This window comes from Anabas testudineus, chromosome 8, assembly GCF_900324465.2.
Source record: "Anabas testudineus chromosome 8, fAnaTes1.2, whole genome shotgun sequence".
NCBI lineage: Eukaryota > Metazoa > Chordata > Actinopteri > Anabantiformes > Anabantidae > Anabas > Anabas testudineus.
Genome location: NC_046617.1, coordinates 21,094,087 through 21,111,200, shown reverse-complemented (window position 1 = coordinate 21,111,200; position 17,114 = coordinate 21,094,087). Strand labels below are relative to the sequence as shown.

The following is a 17,114-nucleotide window of genomic DNA, read 5'->3' as shown; positions in this document are numbered from 1 at the left end:
CGACTAAACTTCTGCTCACAGTGTGACAACGAAAACGTGAGAAGGAAACTTACCCTGGTCCTCCTCGGTCCTGTCGCCTCTGAAACCAGCTGCTCCCACAGATGCTGGACGAACTAGTCTCTGGAGGCTCCGACGTGTTTTCCAGCTCCAGCAGCTGCAGCCGACGCTTTGGTTTCCGAAGCAGCTCCCGGGTCTGTGCGCACGGAGCTGGAGCGGGATGTGGACCTGGAACTCCCTTTGGCACAGGTTAATGCGGACTCTGAGGCTGTGAGGCTCGGTCTGACTACACCGCACCAGGAGAGGGCTGGCCTCGGTGCCCGCGCACAGGAACGCGCACCACACCAGCGCACACGCCCCAAAGACACAACATGAATATTCATGCGCTCTTATGTGTTTGAATCCTGAGCAGGTGGAACAGTGGAGCAGCCAACACATGAACAGCATCACTGAGCTGTAGCTGATTCATATGGACCAATACAAAATACGAGAGGAACTCATTCTGTGCTCGGACCAGTCCACGGGTGTTGGAGAGACGCATCACATGCTGCCATCAAGCCAACATCTTCCTCTGGGAAGTCAGTGGGTATATATAATATGATATTTCTGCAGCTTGTGTGATTAAATAGAAATGTGATGTCACACAGTGGTCAACCTGACTTGAAGGCTGCAGCATTCAGATTTATATAAAATACTACTACTAAACATTTCCTTTGTATTTGTGTCAGATAAATCGAAGTTACTACTGTTTAACAAGTCACAGATTTAAGTTTTCTGGTTGTTATATTTCTACTGTTTTACAAAATAGACTTTTGTCAGCGTTGGTTTCTTGATGTTTTGTGGAAAATATCACAGTAATGATGGAAAATCAGCAGAAATAAATATACAGTGAGGTCCAGAAGTAACAAAATCACCACAGTGGATTGAAATGAAATGTGTCCACTGTCGGCTTTAAGTTAAACCTTTTAAAACCACTTACACTCAGGACGTTTACTTGTGAGACAGTATTTGTACACGGTGGTGTGGATACTTGTATTTAAATAAAAGATGTGAGTACTGCTTCTGTTCTTTGACAGATTCTACATTTTCTTACAACATAACATTTCCACATTAGAAACGACTGATTCTCAGACTCATCATTAATTTAAAATCACTGCAGAGCTGCTCTGCAGTACCCGTCATACCAAACAATGAGCCCTGACCTGGCAGCAGTCAGACTGTGTGTTTGCCCAGTGACGCGTTCATTTCCTCGTGTGTGTGTCAGGAATGACGGAGGATGGTGGAACTTGTTTGGTGCAGTTACCACCTCCCCCGCGCTTCCTTTTGTTTCCTACTTCCTTGGGTTTTACTTTGTACTTTTGCACATTTAAAAGTACATCACATTCAGCAGGTGGGGTTAATGTTGTGGCTGATCAGAGTATTATAAGCTTCTTATGGAGCTTCACTGAGGATTGAAACATCCATCGTTCACGTGAAGACAAAAGTGGAAAAACGTGTTAAACATCATTTCCCGACAGGGAAGAGTGTGTGTTTGTTTACTACGCGTTCTTTCTGTGTGTCTGCCTTAGAAACAGTCAGGAGACTCCATGACCACAGGAACAGGTTGTAATCAGTCCTACAGAGATTCCAACAATACACACTGAGACCAGTAGATATGGTGGGGGAGAAAAATCCAGTCGATTCTCTGTTGTTTATCAGACTTCAACCTTCCAAACTAGTCACAGAATAATATTTCAGAATCTGAATTATTTATTCTTCTGCACTCGCTCAAGTAAAAAGCTGATTACAAGTTAACCTATCAGGTTTCTCTGATCCTCTACCCTGACTACAGGAACCAGGTTTCTGTTTATGTGACAGTTCCTGGAGAAAATTCTGACCAGAGTGTTTTAGCTGGAAAACTGCAGCATCTCAAAAAGCACCCGGACCTGCACTTGTGAAAACCTCATCCCATCCCCTCACTTCCAGCCCCTGCTCTCCGCATGGCAGTAATCCATTATGATCCATTAGTGCTGATACAGTATCTGGACCAGGGACAATGTGCCTCTCATCCTGCAGCCAGCCAGAAAAGCTCTGCTCCTCCCAAAATCTGCTCCGACTCACTGGTAATAAAATTAAAACGGGCCTGTTCCAAATCCCAGCGCTGTCTGCAGGGTCTGGCTTTAAGATGACGAGGAGACAAACCAGTGAGACGTCAAAGAATAAAAGATAGTGTTTAATGCCCCATCACAGCTTGTATACATTTTCATTACAACATGTAGAAACTGAGCATTTTGCACATGATGATTTAGAGGACGATGGTTTGTCTTCAGCAGTGGAACATCGCCCCCTGCTGGGGTGGTCCACACTGTCCACAGCCCCTGAGGCTCAATGATTTACTGTTTAGAAAAGAGAACGGCTTCCTAACAGGGAGATCTGATCACAACTTATATAAAAATGTTTTATGAGCTGGCATTAATCAGACAGGAGGAACAGCATGGGAAGATAAAACATCACTTTACTGATAAGCACACTTCACGCTGCAGCTGTGGTTCAAATTAAATGTTCATAATCAGACTTCTATTCACCTACACGTCTTCATTTGTTCCATATTATGTGAAATACTGTGACATCTGTCATGACTGAAGCCTCCTCTAAATGGTGGAAAGCTTCAGCGCGGTGTAGACCAGATTGACGGTGGTGCAGATGATCCCGATGAGGTTGCAGAGGCTGGACAAGCCGTGGTAGCGGCTGAACGTGCTCCTGTAGGCTCTGTACTTGGGGTCCTGCTCTTTGAGTTTGGTGTATGCTTCTTTCTGGCTGCCCATGCCGATCTGGCCCCCCAGACCGTGCTCCTTCTCTATCTCCCTCATCTGAAGCATCACATCAGTGACAGCTGGGCCGAACCACTGAGAGTTCAGACCGGTCATGATCAGCACCACAAAGTACAGCATCATCTGCAAAACAAGAGCAACACGCTTTCACTCAGGTGATGAAGTTCAGACTGACAAACATCAATTTCAAATCAACACAGGAAATGTGTTACAGCGTCTGAAAACATCAGTCCTCGCTGTGATGTTGTACCTGCACACTTTCATGCCAGTCCAGCAGCTCTCTGGGGTGGTACACAGCGTACACGGCCAGGCTGACGACGTTACTACCCAGCAGACAGTAGAAGTACACAGGGAAGAGTTTACTCTGCACCAGACCAAATGTGTGAAGACTTACCTGCCACACCAACGCGAAACCTGCAGACACCAACAGCAAGAAGAGGTCAGAGGTGCGACGGAACATTGAGGAAATGTAGGGATTTTTATACGGTCTGCTGCAGCTGTGACTCAAATTGATTCATCAGGGTTATTATCTTACACAAATATGAAAACTATTCATTTAACTGTACGTTTAGTTCTCATCAGCAAATATTAGCACAGTCATACCTGCAATAAAGGAGACCCACACCTGCATGCCCCAGGAGAAGGAGAGCACCAGCAGGTGCAGCACCTTGATCAGGTCTGTTGGCTCCGCCTCCGTAGCCATGGTCACACTGTCTGCAAACTACACACAGACACACTACAGTTGGCCTTTAGTGACCTCTGACCTCTGTTCATGTCTGGCTTTTAATATTATTATGATGATGATTATCAGTAGGTTGTATTAACGTCCAACATGGAGACAAACACATTCCAACAATGGTTTAAGTGTTTCAGACAAATTAACAGAAGCTGCAACAACTTATTGTTCAATTTACTTCATTTAAGACAAGTTCGCAAGCACAATTAAATCCAGCAGTTCAGTTAATTAAACTCAAATTCACTAGAAATTAACCAGCTAGATAAAAAGCCATGTATGACAGGGTATTTGTGTACGTGCAGCTCGTTCCCTCTGAAATGAACATGAACTCGTCCCTAACTTCTCTTCCCCGTTTCCCAGGTACTGCGCTCAGGTGACGTCCTCACCTGTGCAGCATCTGAGAAGTGGAGTAAAAGTAAAATGATGGAAGTTACAGAAGAAGAACGTCAACAGATCAGCAGCTGCTGCTGCTTCAATGTGCAGCAGAGCTGATAAAGTCAGAAGATCAGAGGAAAACACGTTGAACACGCAGCAGACGGAGGTTCGAGCAGAAACACGGACACAGACCGACGGTTCCAGTCCGCTCACAGACGCCACCGTCGGTTTTTGTAGAAGGTAACTCACCGCAGATGTTTGAAGAACACAAGACTGTGGTCTGAAACACTTACAGCTGTGACGATGACACAAGTCCAGTCCCACTAAACTGCTCTAACGACCCGGAAGAAGAAGAACGAACCTCACTGAACGGTAACAACGGTTTGAACCCGTCTCTCTGCGGTCAGCGAACCGGCGCCATCTTTGTTTAGCTGTAGAGACACAGCCGCAAAGTATTTTCATCATTTAATGGACTAAAGATTTGATCATCCAGACGAGTAGATGCGATTTCTGTCATCCTGTAGAAACCACCAGAACAACAGTATCTTATCTCAAACGACCCTCTGGGTTTTTAACACCACTGGTGGATTAACGGTGACAGAAATGGATCAGCTCTGTAAACGGATGTTTAAAACAGCTGGCCAGCTGTAGCTACCGAGCTAAGCTTCACCTCGGGTACAGTTAGTGACAGGTGGCTGCAGGAGGTCACTCACCTGAGCGTCGTTTCCCTCCACGTTGAATCATAAACACAAACAGCAGGAGCGGAGCTGCTTCCTGGGTCCGCAAGCCCCGCCCCCGCGTCGTTCTCGTTTACTGTACGTAACCTGCAGCGTCACACACCTGGAAGTGAGCGTCAGGTACCTCAGAGTGAGCCAGACACCTGATCTGTGTTCTGAGCAATCATTACATCTACCACTGCTGAAGGAAACAACAGTGACAACTCATTTTCTAAACTTCCAACAGGTCCTTGAAAGAGAAATAATTAAAATACAGACAAATTTAAATGTGGAAAGTAGTCTCTTTACCTGCCCTCCAGGTTATATCCACGGCGGGGGGGGGGGCGACTGCACGATGAAAACCTTTGTGTTTCAGAAATCTTTATATGTGTTATAAATATATATATTTATATATTATGTTGTATGTTATCACAATAAATTCATTTCCATTAAAGATAAAATCACATAAACAGGCAGGCTAAATTAAATAGATTTAATGAATAATTAGTAATAATTACTTAATTACAGTTAAAATCCTGTCGTTGAACAAAATAACGAGTACATGACGTCACAGTGTCGACATTAGTAGAGGGGAGGAAACTACGTAGAAGACTACGTTCTCTATTGGCTTAACCTTACTGTCAATCTCCGCTGTTTAGCCAACCACAGAGGGAACTAGTTTTCAACGGACCAATCAGAGGCGGACTTAAAGGCCCGCTGTGTCCGTGTCCCGCCGGGATCCCGGAGCGTCGCTCGCTGCTGAAGATCCGTCCGGTAAGAAACCGACACGTCGTTACACAAACGGTACAGCAGCGGGGCACACACACGCTGCTGCGTCGCGTTTTTACCGTGAGTCACGTTTTCAGACACAGGTTTTACGTCATGCTGTGTTTAGCTCACGCTAGGGGCTGTTAGCGACCTAGCTTGTTAGCGTGTAGCGGGAGGTGGAGAAACAGCTGTTCGGAGTAAACACCTCCGTCAGAGGTCATCACAGGACTTCAAGTTACCTGTGAGCCAGGTGAGCAGCGGTTCAGTTGATCTACCGACAAACCGTTTTTATTATTTCACACATTACTGTGCTAATGTGGCTCAGACCTCTACTATAGTTGGTGGAATAGAAAGTGGCCGCTACTAGTGCTTAAACCAATGATATTTACTATATATACTAATTATATATGATATTTACTATATATACTAATTATATATGATATTTACTATATATACTAATTATATTCACTCAAGTACAACGAGTAACTGTATTTGTACCTTTTCCCTCTCCATGACATTATTCTTACATGTTCTTTTCGCTAACAGTGATTTTTAAGCTGACCTTTAGTTTCCCCCCCTCTACTATCACTATAAGCTAATACTGTATCAAACTAATACTACTTTACTCAGGTACTACATTTACTACACGTTCAGTTTTTATGCTACTACATTATGACATCGTCTATTTTAAGATATTGATTCTGACACAAAAAAACAATCAGTCTACTAATGGAACATCATCTGAACACATGTTGGGTTTGTCTGCTTGAAACATTTTGGACTGTAAATGTTTCTTTGGAACAGTCTGTGTTCAGTTTCATATACAAAAGCAAAAAGAAACTTGTAATTGTTTTGTGTTTCTGCAGAGATACAAGGTTAGAAATGGGGCGCAGAAAGTCAAAGAGAAAACCACCTCCTAAGAAGAAAATGACGGGTAACCTGGACACGCAGTTCACCTGTCCATTCTGTAACCACGAGAAATCATGTGACGTCAAAATGTGAGTTCTTTAATTTATACCTAAGGTCTCACAGTTCACACTGTACATAAGGAAAAAACCAGTACATGAAGTTCAGGAACAAGGTGTCGTCTGAATAACTAACATGACTGTTTTCCAGGGAAAGAACTTGCAACACAGGGATTATATCCTGCAGTGTTTGTCTGGAGGAATTCCAGACTCCAATAACTTGTATCCTTTCAACCAAAGCTGGTTAATGTCACGTTTGACACCTGACTGTTAGCGGTTAGCTTAGTGTTTCAGGTTAAACTCAGGTTAGACTCAAACTATGTGCTGGTTCTGGTGCCGGTTCAGCGATGGTTCAAATTGAAAACATTCAAAAAACAGTTTTTCCAGGCATAGAGCTGTTAAAACACAAAGAACGAGCCCTCACACTGGCTTGGTGGAAAAAGGGTATTAGTCTTATGAGATGAAAGAGAGAAGATGAATATTAAACCCAGTTAGTTCGTGTCTGGATCGTCCCTTAACCGTTTCCTGACAGATCTGTCCGAACCCGTGGACGTTTACAGCGACTGGATCGATGCCTGTGAAGCAGCCAATCAGTAGTCGTCTTTTCTTGACCTCACTCTGACATTTCAGCCCCGTGTCACTTCCTGTTTAGATGGCACTGTGTAGCCAACACTCTTCTTCTTGTGTCATGTTAGTTTCTTTTTAAGACGTTAGTGAAGAATACCTTCATGTTGCTGGCTGGGCCAGAGCCTCGTCTTAGACTCAGTTTAACCTGTTTCTCTTGTTTTGGACCAAACTGTGTTGTTTCTGTGACTTTTTAAATGTAATGACCAGTGTAAAACCTTCCTTTGTGATTTCTAGATGAAAATATTTTGGGTTGCTGCAGTTTTTAGTTTCCAGCCCCGTCACTGATGCACTGAAACGGTTTGTTGAAGACAGTTTTTGAACTGTCCACAAACATTCTGTTTTTTTTTTTTGTTTTGTTTTTTTGGACCAGTATTTTTGTACTATAAATTTGTATTGTTTTCCTTTTTGAAAATCACAATGTGATTTCTATTACACTAAGTTTGTGTATTTCACATTAACTGTATTTTGAAGTAATGACATGAGAGAATTAAAGCAGAACCATCATTGTGAAGTGTTTTTATTGCACAAATGTCATTTTTAGTGAAACGTATATTAAAGAAAATGACGAGTTTAGCACAGGACAAGATGATGAGCACATCAGGGTGAAATGTTCCTGTACATTTACTCCACATTATTTCAATCCTAGATCTCACAGGTTAGTAATGACAGAAGAGGGGTGTTTCAAACAGCTGCTGCACGCGTTTCCCCTCTAGGTGGCAAACTTCTGTTGCTGAATGGTAAAGCAGCAAGCTCAGTGTTGGAGCACATGAATAAAGTAGGGTTAGTAGGGTTTTTATTTTATTTATTATTATTTTTTACAGCTAATTTTACAAAAAAAGACTAATTTCACGTGTAAAACCAAACTACATGTGCCTGTAAATGTCTTTACTCGCTCCCTTTAGCCTTTAAAATAACACATTTGGTGGGTTAAAGATATGACCAGAGTTTAAAATGAGGATCTCATTTGTATACTTACGTATAAATAGCAATATCATAATGTAAAATACTCTTACAAGTCCTGCATTTGAAATAAAGAAATGTAAAAGGGCCGTATTACAGCAGAAAAACAACCCGGTAATACATACATGTATTGTCTTAGAACTTATTTTATATACTTTGTAGTAGTACTGACTGTGAAAGTACCGTGTTGTGGAGTAAAAATATAAATTTGCATCACATGCAAATAGTCATGTTCAAGTACCTTTAAATTTGTACCTAAGTACAGTATCTGAGTAAATGTACTTAGTTACATTCCACTACTGTTTACTGCACACGCGGTGAAGCCAGGTAAAGTGCAAATGGAGCAAAAGCACGAAAGCGAAGTTCACTGAGACGTGAGTAGAAAACGTCTCCAACACCTACGTTTGCTATTATTCTTTATAAAAGCAGTGTCTCGCCTGCAGAACCTTCTTTTTAACAACACTTCCCCACAAACCACGGATTCATGCTGCACACAAGCTGCGTAAATTAGCCCTGGAAGCAGCCTCAGGTCATTTTTACAGGCTTGTGAACACGACTTCTTTATCAGCGCAGGTGCTCACAAAACAAAGCAATGTCCGCACAAAGCTGTATCATCCGCCCCGCTCAGCACATGGAGCTGGAGCTGCTGTGGAGTCCTAGAGCCTGCGGAGCCCCGACGTGGACTCTGTTCCAACTGCGTCAAGGTTCAATAGCACAACATCCAGATGGTGTTCAGGACGTCCAGGGCGATGCAGGACGTGATCCAGGCCACCTGGGCGCCCAGGCCCAGACGCTCAAAGTCTGGAGTACCAAAGGTGGCGAAGACGCTGGCCCAGTAAGACGGCATAACAGCGATACGCACCAGGAAGAAGACCACCGCCATGGCGACGCCGTTCGAAACCACCAGGCGGTGTGAGCGGGGGTACTTTAATGCCTCGTAGAACCACCTGTGGGGAGAAGTTATCCATTATAATAATGACATACTTCACCTACAGACCAGATTAAAGCAGTGGTTCTGACCTAGTTTAGTTTGAGACTCAGATGTCTGATAAATGACTCAAAGAGACAAAAAGCTAATTTCCTTTAACTGACCTAACCTCATCTAAAAAATGTATATAAAATTTCTGGAGTCGTCCACATGGACGGTACTGGTACTGGTACTAAAATACAGTTAATTAAACTTGGACCACAGGTTGGGAGCCATTGGCTTAGTGACGCTGACTCACCTCTGGTTCACAAATGGTGTGGACAACTCAGAAATGAGACGAAAGTTGGCGAAGTAGGGAAGCACGCCGCGCGTCTGCAATAACACAAATCCAAATGTTATTAATGCAGCAGCTTCTGTACAGGTTCATGATCATAAGAGAAGGAATGGGTTCAAATATTTAGCAACTTGAAAAGAATGATATACAAAAATGGACAAAAAGAAGAAAAAACTACGAAAAATTTAAATGAGAACAGATAAAATCAAGAGAAACAGCAAGTAAATCGATTTTAAATCAAACTACAGTAGACCCAATAGAAGACTAGGGTAAGTCTCACCAGCACGTATCCATATGCGTAGAGCGCCGCCAAGTGGTGACAGACGAAGAAAGTGTCTCCCATTGTGCTCCAGTTACAAGCCAGAAGCACCAGGTCTGCAGAACACACACAAGCAGGGTTTCAACATGTCTTATTTGTCATTTATTTTCTTTCTACTTCTTCTACCACCACTGGTTGTTTGCAGCATTGTACTGTACAAGAATCAGTCTGCGAGCCGACAGTAAAGTGACCTGGATCCTGACAGACCCTGTTTTTAATTGTTCAGTATGCTTCAGTATTAGTTTGTTACTACAGTTACACACAGGCAGAAGCAGAAACACCAGCAGCTCACCATAGAGGAGGTAACCACAGGTTATGGCTACGTTCAGTTTGACCAGGCTGGGGTCCCCCCTGTGGAACAGAACACAGTGTTAAGGTACTTCCCATGCAGCGGTTACACCCCCAGCCTAAAACGAATGTTCCTCACGTGACCCATCAGTAGGGGTTGTTCATTAACACTACTGAAAGAGGCTGTTCCACATTATTAAGATGCAGCTCTCAGAACCGTTCACTGTGTATGAAGCGTGAAATCCACCGAGGGGGAGACTGATCAGCAGCACGGAGACACTTTAGTTGATGGCAAGTTGCATCTGGGGTCATATTGTTTGAACCAGTTTACCTGTAGCTCAGCCCCCTGTTCCCACCTTTATTACTTTTATCATGGGGAGAACCACTGGGACCACTGGGAACACTGGACTGACCCGCTCTGCGACTGCAAATATCAAAAATAACAATGAAGGCGTTTCTGTTTCCACGGACATTTGATCCTGGAATCAGGCACAAGTATCAGATACCGAACGACCTGCTGCCCTGTTGAGTAACAGGACCCCACAACAAACACACTGTTCACACACACACACCTACTGTACAAGAGCTCGTTTTCCCTTCAAGTGACCCTCAGCTGAACACTGAACCATGAGCTGCAGAGGTGAAAACCTCTGGTCCACCGTCTCCTAACAGTAAGACAAAATAAAAACAACACGTCACAGCAGTAAATATTAAACCATCTCCTCCTCCTCCTCATTCGACGCCTCGTGACCAGACGAGGTTCAGAGAAATCCTTTATCCTTCCACCAGGGTGGATGATGAAGTCTGTAAAAACTGCTTCAGTTCATTCAGAACAAGATCCAGAAGAACTGGGTCAAAGAGCAGCTCAACTCCATTTCCAGCAGCTACCACAGTAAAGTGTTTAATACTGTACAGTGAGTACTTTTCCTTCCTGCTTTTATGAGGCTGTATTATTATGCAGCATTTTGACTTCAGGCCTGTGGAACCATACTGATCAGGACGTCTTCTTCTCGGATTATAAATCTAATCTCTGAGTGTGTAGAACTAGAAAGTTCCCCTCCTGTCAACGGATCAGCTGTATCGCTTTACCACTGAACCTACACTGGACTTTCTGCGAATGCCAACTTAAAGGAGACGCAACCTAAGTGATAATGTGATAGAGCGTCTGCAGGCTGGAGCCACAGAGTCCAAAGGCCTCCTGATAATCGCATCAGCGTGATCCAGCTTCACTTAATTAAATGTACAGTAAACCTGCGATTGTCTCTTAGTGGACACCCGTCGTTAACTGACTGGAATTTGGCCTCGACTGAGTCTTTTACACAGCAAGTGTGATAAGAGCACTCAGCTTAATGAGCCTCATACAACAACCACCACTTACACTGTGTAAACTCATTTGTACTGAGAGACACGTCCCAGTGATTTAAGCAGATCAGGCCTGTCGTATGAGTCACATACAGACAGTCTGCTGTTCTTTACAGCAGCAACTTTACCAAAAGTAAATGAGGAACGTCCAAGTCAAGTGTCTTTAGTCCCAGTCAGAGTCCTGTTTATCAAGCATTAGATCTGAGTCCAAAGCTAAATAACACAGCTTCACAGTATAGTGAAGTACAAGTACAACGTCCATGTTAATAAAAGGGAATTTAAATAGTTGCACCGTTTAGTTTTCCCCAGAAACACACACACACACACACACACACACACACACACACGAAAACACACACACGAAAACACACACACACACACACGAAAAAAACACACACACACACACACACACACACACACACACACACACGAAAAAAACACACACACACACACACACACACACACACACACACACACACACACACACACACACACGAAAAAAAACACACACACACACACACGAAAAAAAACACACACACACACACACACACACACACACGAAACACACACACACACACACACACACACACACACACACACACACACACACACACACACACACACACACACACAAATAAATGGAATATTTCCTGGTTTGTGCTGCAGACACAGTGCTTGTGTCATGTAGGACACGTGCAGGGCTGGACAGTTGTTTAGTGTTGTACTTTTCTAGAGTTTGTACCTGATGAAGTAATAACAGGTATTATATGTGATGGTGGAATAAATGATCTTTGGGAATGTTACCAGTGTGCAGGAGGCCGTCTTTCAAACATGCACCTGGCCTTGTTTGTGCAATTAGAAGAGAGTTGGTTGAAAAGTAAAGTTCCTGGAGAATACCCTGACAGTGTTCAATGTCAACTTTGAAGATTACATTATCCCAACACAGCCCTGAAATTTGGCCCTGCACATGTGAAGCTCAAGTCCAGATAAGAACTGCAGCAGGGGCGGGGAGCTGAGCCACAGCGCTTGTTAACTGACTAGATTATGATAACAGCCAAGGCTGCGCTGCAGCCAGGGTGACACGTGGAAAGAGGCTGAGCTGCAGCTGGAAACAATGCAGGTTTCTAAGAGTCTGGCTGTGACGCTGCAGCAGCACTGAGAGCGAGTGGGGAGAACAATGCTGCTGTGTGACAGGTCTTAATGATGCTGCAATACAATGAAACTGACTGGAGAATTCGTACCAGCACCAGCTCAGTGGTGCTATTAGGCCGTAGGATCCTGCTGGAAGGGGATCAGCTGAGAAAACAGCACAGAAACTGTTCCCAAAACCAGATGACTGGTCCCAGTTCAGTGGGGTCTGAAGGAAAACCTGCAGTAAATCCTGCCCAAAAATGTCCCCCCTCCCATCAACCCCCTCTTCTCTTTTAGCTCCAACAGAGCCAACAGAGTGACACTAAGAGCGAGGGAGGTGTGCTGCATTGATTCGACAGCCAGGGATGTCGGGGGGGGGGGGGCACATGAAGAGAGGGAGAGATAGAGAGGGAGGGGGTAGCTCAGAGGACTGGGCTGCTGTTGTCAGCTATGAAAAGAAGCCTTGTTGGAAGGATCTGATGCCAGAGAGGAAGCGAAACACAGGGAAAAGGAAGTGTTGAGAGAAATGTGACGTGCAGGGTTTTATCCCAGAGAGCAGAGAAATGACCCCCCCATTTTCAGGACAAGTTAGTGACAAGTGACACAGTCAGGAGGAAAAAGTGGAAGACAGAGTGAAGACAGTGATCACATGTGTCAGTGAATATTCACCGACACAGTTCGGACACAGATCAGCGTCTAAATGTCTTATTTAACTGTTAAGAAGTAGTTTTGGACGTTCAGCAACATTCGGCCTCTGTCGTCTGATGTTAACACTTCTTGGAAGAAATTAGTTCATGAACTAAAAATACATACTGATGTTGATGATTCATCATATAACAGTGATGCTGCTGTTCCTCTTACCAGACGGGGTTGGCGTTGACCACGTCGTCAAACCACAGGATGTACAAACAGAACAAGCCCACAATCAGAGCGTGCACAGTCGACACCAACCTGAGGATGGACACACACAACATCACGAGTTAACACAGTGCAGACTGATGGGAGATTACAGTCGGGGACGCAACAGTCTGTCCTCACACGTCACCACAGACGCAGCTGGAATATGAACAAAACTGCAGCATTAACCTGATGTCAGACGATCAGTTGGATTAATCAGGACTCACAGCTTCTTCCTCACAGCTCTCCAGGGTTTCATCCTCCCTGAAGCTTCTGTTTCTCTTCCTGCTTCTTCACTGTTGGACCTTGATGTTGAAGCTCAGTTTGTGTCTGGTCTGAACTTATCTCCGTTTTTTTTTTCCTCTCGTGGTCTCGTCTAGGGAGGTCGGTTCTAGTCCCACAGAGTTTAAACTTGTTCATAATATCAGCAGCTGTGCTCACAGGAACATCAGCTGCTTGGAGACGCTCCGGTCGTCTTTACCTTCACCACGTTTGCTGATTACGTTCCTCCTTATCTCCTCAGACGACTCTTCGTCTTTTCTTCTCTCGTCTGTGTTCAGTGAGAGATGAAAACACTGACGACTGTTCTCCACATATTCAGGCTGAAGGACTGAAGACACCTGTGATACTGACTGAACACAGTCTGATCAAGTGTTTTCATATCGTGGAGCCTTGTTCCAGTGAGGAGGACGGGTACCTGCCCTTTAGTGATGTCTGTAATTACATCTACACTGTCCCCTGAGTCCACCTGAGTGTAGCTTGTTTTTCTGATACAGCATCACCCCTGACCTTTGGAGTGGTTATCTGGCCCACAGAGGAGAAACTCCAGAGGTCCGGTTGCACTCGCAGTATCTCTCCTCCACCAGAACCACAGCTCTTCCACTATCACCGGGCTGCAGCTGGTGGTGAGAGTCCTGGCCAAGACTGGGCCCACAGATGGTCTACTGTACGAGTTTCGTGTCTAAGAATGGAACGGACTTGGCTAAACTGGCATCTGTGTGGGCTAAATTACACATCTCACTGCTACTCTGGTTCCTAAAGATAGAAGTAAAAGCAAACAGCTGAGGGCAGAGAGCAAGAGAAGACCTGAGGTGAACAGAAGAAAGGGACATTAACAACAGTCTTCATGCAGCTGTGTTCAACATTAGACATGCGACCCTGCTCTCTCCCTCCTCCACTTGCACTTAAGCACTGGTTACATAAACTACACACTGACACACTGAGCCGGCTGTTATGCAACCCAGGGCCACTCTGAAACAAACCATCAGCGCTTGGCTTTTGACTTGTTTTGGAGGACTCTATGGTCAGTGCACTCCAAACTTTGAAATACGGACAGACGCTAATGCAAACTGTGAGTGAAAGATTGTGTCAGAGAGAAAAAGATGAACAAAGAACTGCAAGATCCACCTATAGATGGCTGCACTCTGAACTCCACCCTGAGGCTTCAGCTTGGACCTTAAACCCACTGTGTGCAGCTGTATTTGTGCAGAAAGACGATGAGTTGTCCTGAAGTGCATCAGGGTCCATCTCCTTAGACTCTACAGGGCGTCAGCACTTTGCAAACAGCTTTGTAGCAGGCGTACGGTACGATCCCAGTCCCACTTTGACACATTGAAAGTTTCTACGCTTAGAATTCAGGTTTCAAAGTTCACAGATTTATTCTACGTCATCAGCAGACTGAAGTTTGTTAAACATGATGCTGCTAATGGACACCGTCTCAATGTGAACGTCTCCTGCACGAGTCCACTCAGGAGAGTGTAGAGAGGTACAGGCCATTAGAGACCTGTTGGATGAAAACCTGAAAGTTCAACATGATGTTTTACAGCAGACATCACCTGAGACCAACACCGCGTCAGACTTAGAGAATGAACAGACTTTATTAGCACATTAAACCTGTCGGACAGGAGCATAACAAACTGCGTCGCTTTAGTGAGTGTGGTTACAGTGTTGATGTTGTTTAACATCAAACTGATCAGATACAGCGTAGACAATGACATCGGCAGAAATGACTATTGTAACTAGACACTAGACAAACAAACATTACTACTGTGGTCACACTGCGTTTCCAGTTAAACAGCGAACTGATGATTACAAACCCATCTGTGACTATCTTATTTCTATAATATCTTAATAATATCTTAATATAATAAGATAATTTAGAATGTATTTATCCACCATCGTGGGATAAATAAAGTCTATCTTATCTTATCTTAGTGGTGTGAGAGAGAAGATCTGTGGACTTGTAGCATGTCCTGAGTTGGCAAAGATTGTACGTAAGGTAGATTATTACTTATCACAAACCTCGAACTGCTGCTTACTGCACAGAAAAAGACAAAACGCTCAGGGTTTGACGAGTCGTCTGACGTGCACGTCGACTTTCTGCCATGATTTCATGGTTGCATCATGATTTTTCAGACAATGCAATCAAGATAACAAGGACACGTGTTACTGATTAAAGTGTTGATGTAAAAGTACAAAGCACCTCTAAGGCTTGGTGTCAGTACCTAATAAACTCACAGCATATTCATGTCCAGCTGTACCCGGTGAAACCGAAACTGACCAAGAGTTTAAAGATCAGGTAAATGTGATGAGAGAGGACATGTGACCCACCTGGAGTTCCACTCCGTGAGCTTGGTGGGAGGCAGCTGTCCATAACCCGGCGTGATGATGGAGGAAAGCCGCGGGCTGGCCACTGAGAAGAGGAGCTGGAAACCCACAAAGCTGCCAGCTACCACGGTCAACTCTCTCGTCTCCATCACTCACCTAAAGACAGGAGACAGAGAAGGTGACACACATGGACAGGTTCAATCGACTGACTGTCAGTCACCTGGGCAGGAGCCGAGGTGGAGGCGCACCGAGCGGTTCATCCAGTCCAGAAAGAAAAGAGGAGGAGAAAAATAAGCTGAAGACGTGGGCTGTCTCATAAGTGACATGAGAGCTTTAGACAAGCAGGACAGACCGGAGAGGGAGGAGAAGATGAAAGACAGAGTTAAAGGAGGAGAGAGAGAAACTCAGAGCGGGAGACACAGAAGAAACGGTGCGAGTACAGTATGTGGCAGCGCATTTAGACGTGGGACAAAAGGTCTATTATTATGCATATTTGTGAGGGGATTACAGTGAGTTGTTTAGGACACAGAAAAAATCTGTGAGAAGAAAACAAAGGCCCAGAGAGGAAAGAAAAGAGGATTGAAAAGATGGAGCACCGGGCTCGGCTCAGGAGGACTGCAGAACAAACGCTCATTCATTATTCCAGCACTAGTCCACTGCATCATCAACACCACTCTGAGCAAGGTCTAAAGGTCCAGGTGCTCCAGGGGAGCTGCTCAGCGTCCAGCAGGTCAGACTGGGCCTGTACTGGACAGCTTCCAGGTCTGAGTGTGTGCAACTGTGTCAATGTGGAAGTGACCTGGTGGCAAATCAAAGATAAACATCCATTTATTAGTCATTGTGCTATAAAGCAAACGTGCATGTGAACTTCAAGTTGCTGCCTGAAGCCGACACTGACGAGTCCAAGTGTTGGACCAAAACCAGCTCCACCGAAGGCGAACAAACACAGACGCTGGTTGGAGACCTGTGTTTACTCTGACTCAGGTCAACAAACTGGAAGCTTGACTTTTCAAATCACAGAGCGTCAGTGGGGATGCACTGAAATAGCAGCTGTTTGTTTAAACCTCACTGCAGACCGACTTTAACAAACTGTAATCTTATGAGTTCAACAACACCAAAGAAGAAATTCAGGCCCCGGAGCTCCCACAACCCCCCCGACCTACAGAACAGTAGACGGAGTCATTTACAGTCAGCTGCAGAAGAACAGAAATCCTGGCTTCAAAGAAATCTGCGTCATGTAACCTGAGACCGAAGCAGGACACAGAGTCCACGGGGGACCCTGGACGCTAAACTG

General features: G+C 44.6%; 4 protein-coding genes across 8 annotated transcripts in view; 1 reads left to right on the top strand and 3 right to left on the bottom strand.

The window, feature by feature from the left end:
• rab3db (RAB3D, member RAS oncogene family, b) overlaps positions 1–316 on the bottom strand; it is a 17,133-nt gene extending 16,817 nt beyond the window's left edge. The window contains exon 1 of the mRNA XM_026349197.1: positions 54–316. The gene's annotated coding sequence lies outside the window, so the exon portion shown is untranslated. The remainder of the gene's footprint in view (positions 1–53) is intronic.
• tlcd4b (TLC domain containing 4b) overlaps positions 1–17,114 on the bottom strand; it is a 22,828-nt gene that overhangs the window by 3,826 nt on the left and 1,888 nt on the right. The window contains exons 2-7 of the mRNA XM_026349394.1: positions 15,824–15,976; positions 13,178–13,267; positions 9,828–9,886; positions 9,497–9,591; positions 9,181–9,254; positions 8,681–8,901 (exon numbers count right to left, since the gene is read on the bottom strand). Of these exons, the coding sequence (XP_026205179.1) occupies positions 8,681–8,901; positions 9,181–9,254; positions 9,497–9,591; positions 9,828–9,886; positions 13,178–13,267; positions 15,824–15,969 (685 nt within the window). The 5' untranslated portion in view covers positions 15,970–15,976. The remainder of the gene's footprint in view (positions 1–8,680; positions 8,902–9,180; positions 9,255–9,496; positions 9,592–9,827; positions 9,887–13,177; positions 13,268–15,823; positions 15,977–17,114) is intronic.
• tmem205 (transmembrane protein 205) lies at positions 2,189–4,765 on the bottom strand. Of its 3 annotated transcripts, none has more exons than XM_026349235.1 (5): positions 4,632–4,724; positions 3,930–4,349; positions 3,411–3,528; positions 3,058–3,221; positions 2,189–2,930 (listed from the first exon to the last, which is right to left on the bottom strand). In XM_026349235.1, exons 3-5 carry the CDS (start codon positions 3,508–3,510, stop codon positions 2,628–2,630), a joined length of 567 nt encoding a protein of 188 aa, XP_026205020.1. In that variant the 5' UTR covers positions 3,511–3,528; positions 3,930–4,349; positions 4,632–4,724; the 3' UTR covers positions 2,189–2,627. The 3 variants fall into 3 exon arrangements, with proteins under 3 accessions (XP_026205020.1, XP_026205029.1, XP_026205012.1); XM_026349244.1 differs by having other exon boundaries at positions 4,212–4,349; XM_026349227.1 differs by lacking the exon at positions 3,930–4,349 and having other exon boundaries at positions 4,632–4,765.
• Positions 5,203–8,667, top strand: elof1 (ELF1 homolog, elongation factor 1). 3 transcript variants are annotated; one of them, XM_026349340.1, is made up of 4 exons: positions 5,203–5,408; positions 6,269–6,400; positions 6,519–6,589; positions 6,900–8,667. In XM_026349340.1, the coding sequence occupies exons 2-4, from the start codon at positions 6,285–6,287 to the stop codon at positions 6,962–6,964; spliced, it is 252 nt and encodes an 83-aa protein (XP_026205125.1). In that variant the 5' UTR covers positions 5,203–5,408; positions 6,269–6,284; the 3' UTR covers positions 6,965–8,667. The 3 variants fall into 3 exon arrangements, with proteins under 3 accessions (XP_026205125.1, XP_026205133.1, XP_026205116.1); XM_026349348.1 differs by having other exon boundaries at positions 5,395–5,483; XM_026349331.1 differs by lacking the exon at positions 5,203–5,408 and adding an exon at positions 5,415–5,652.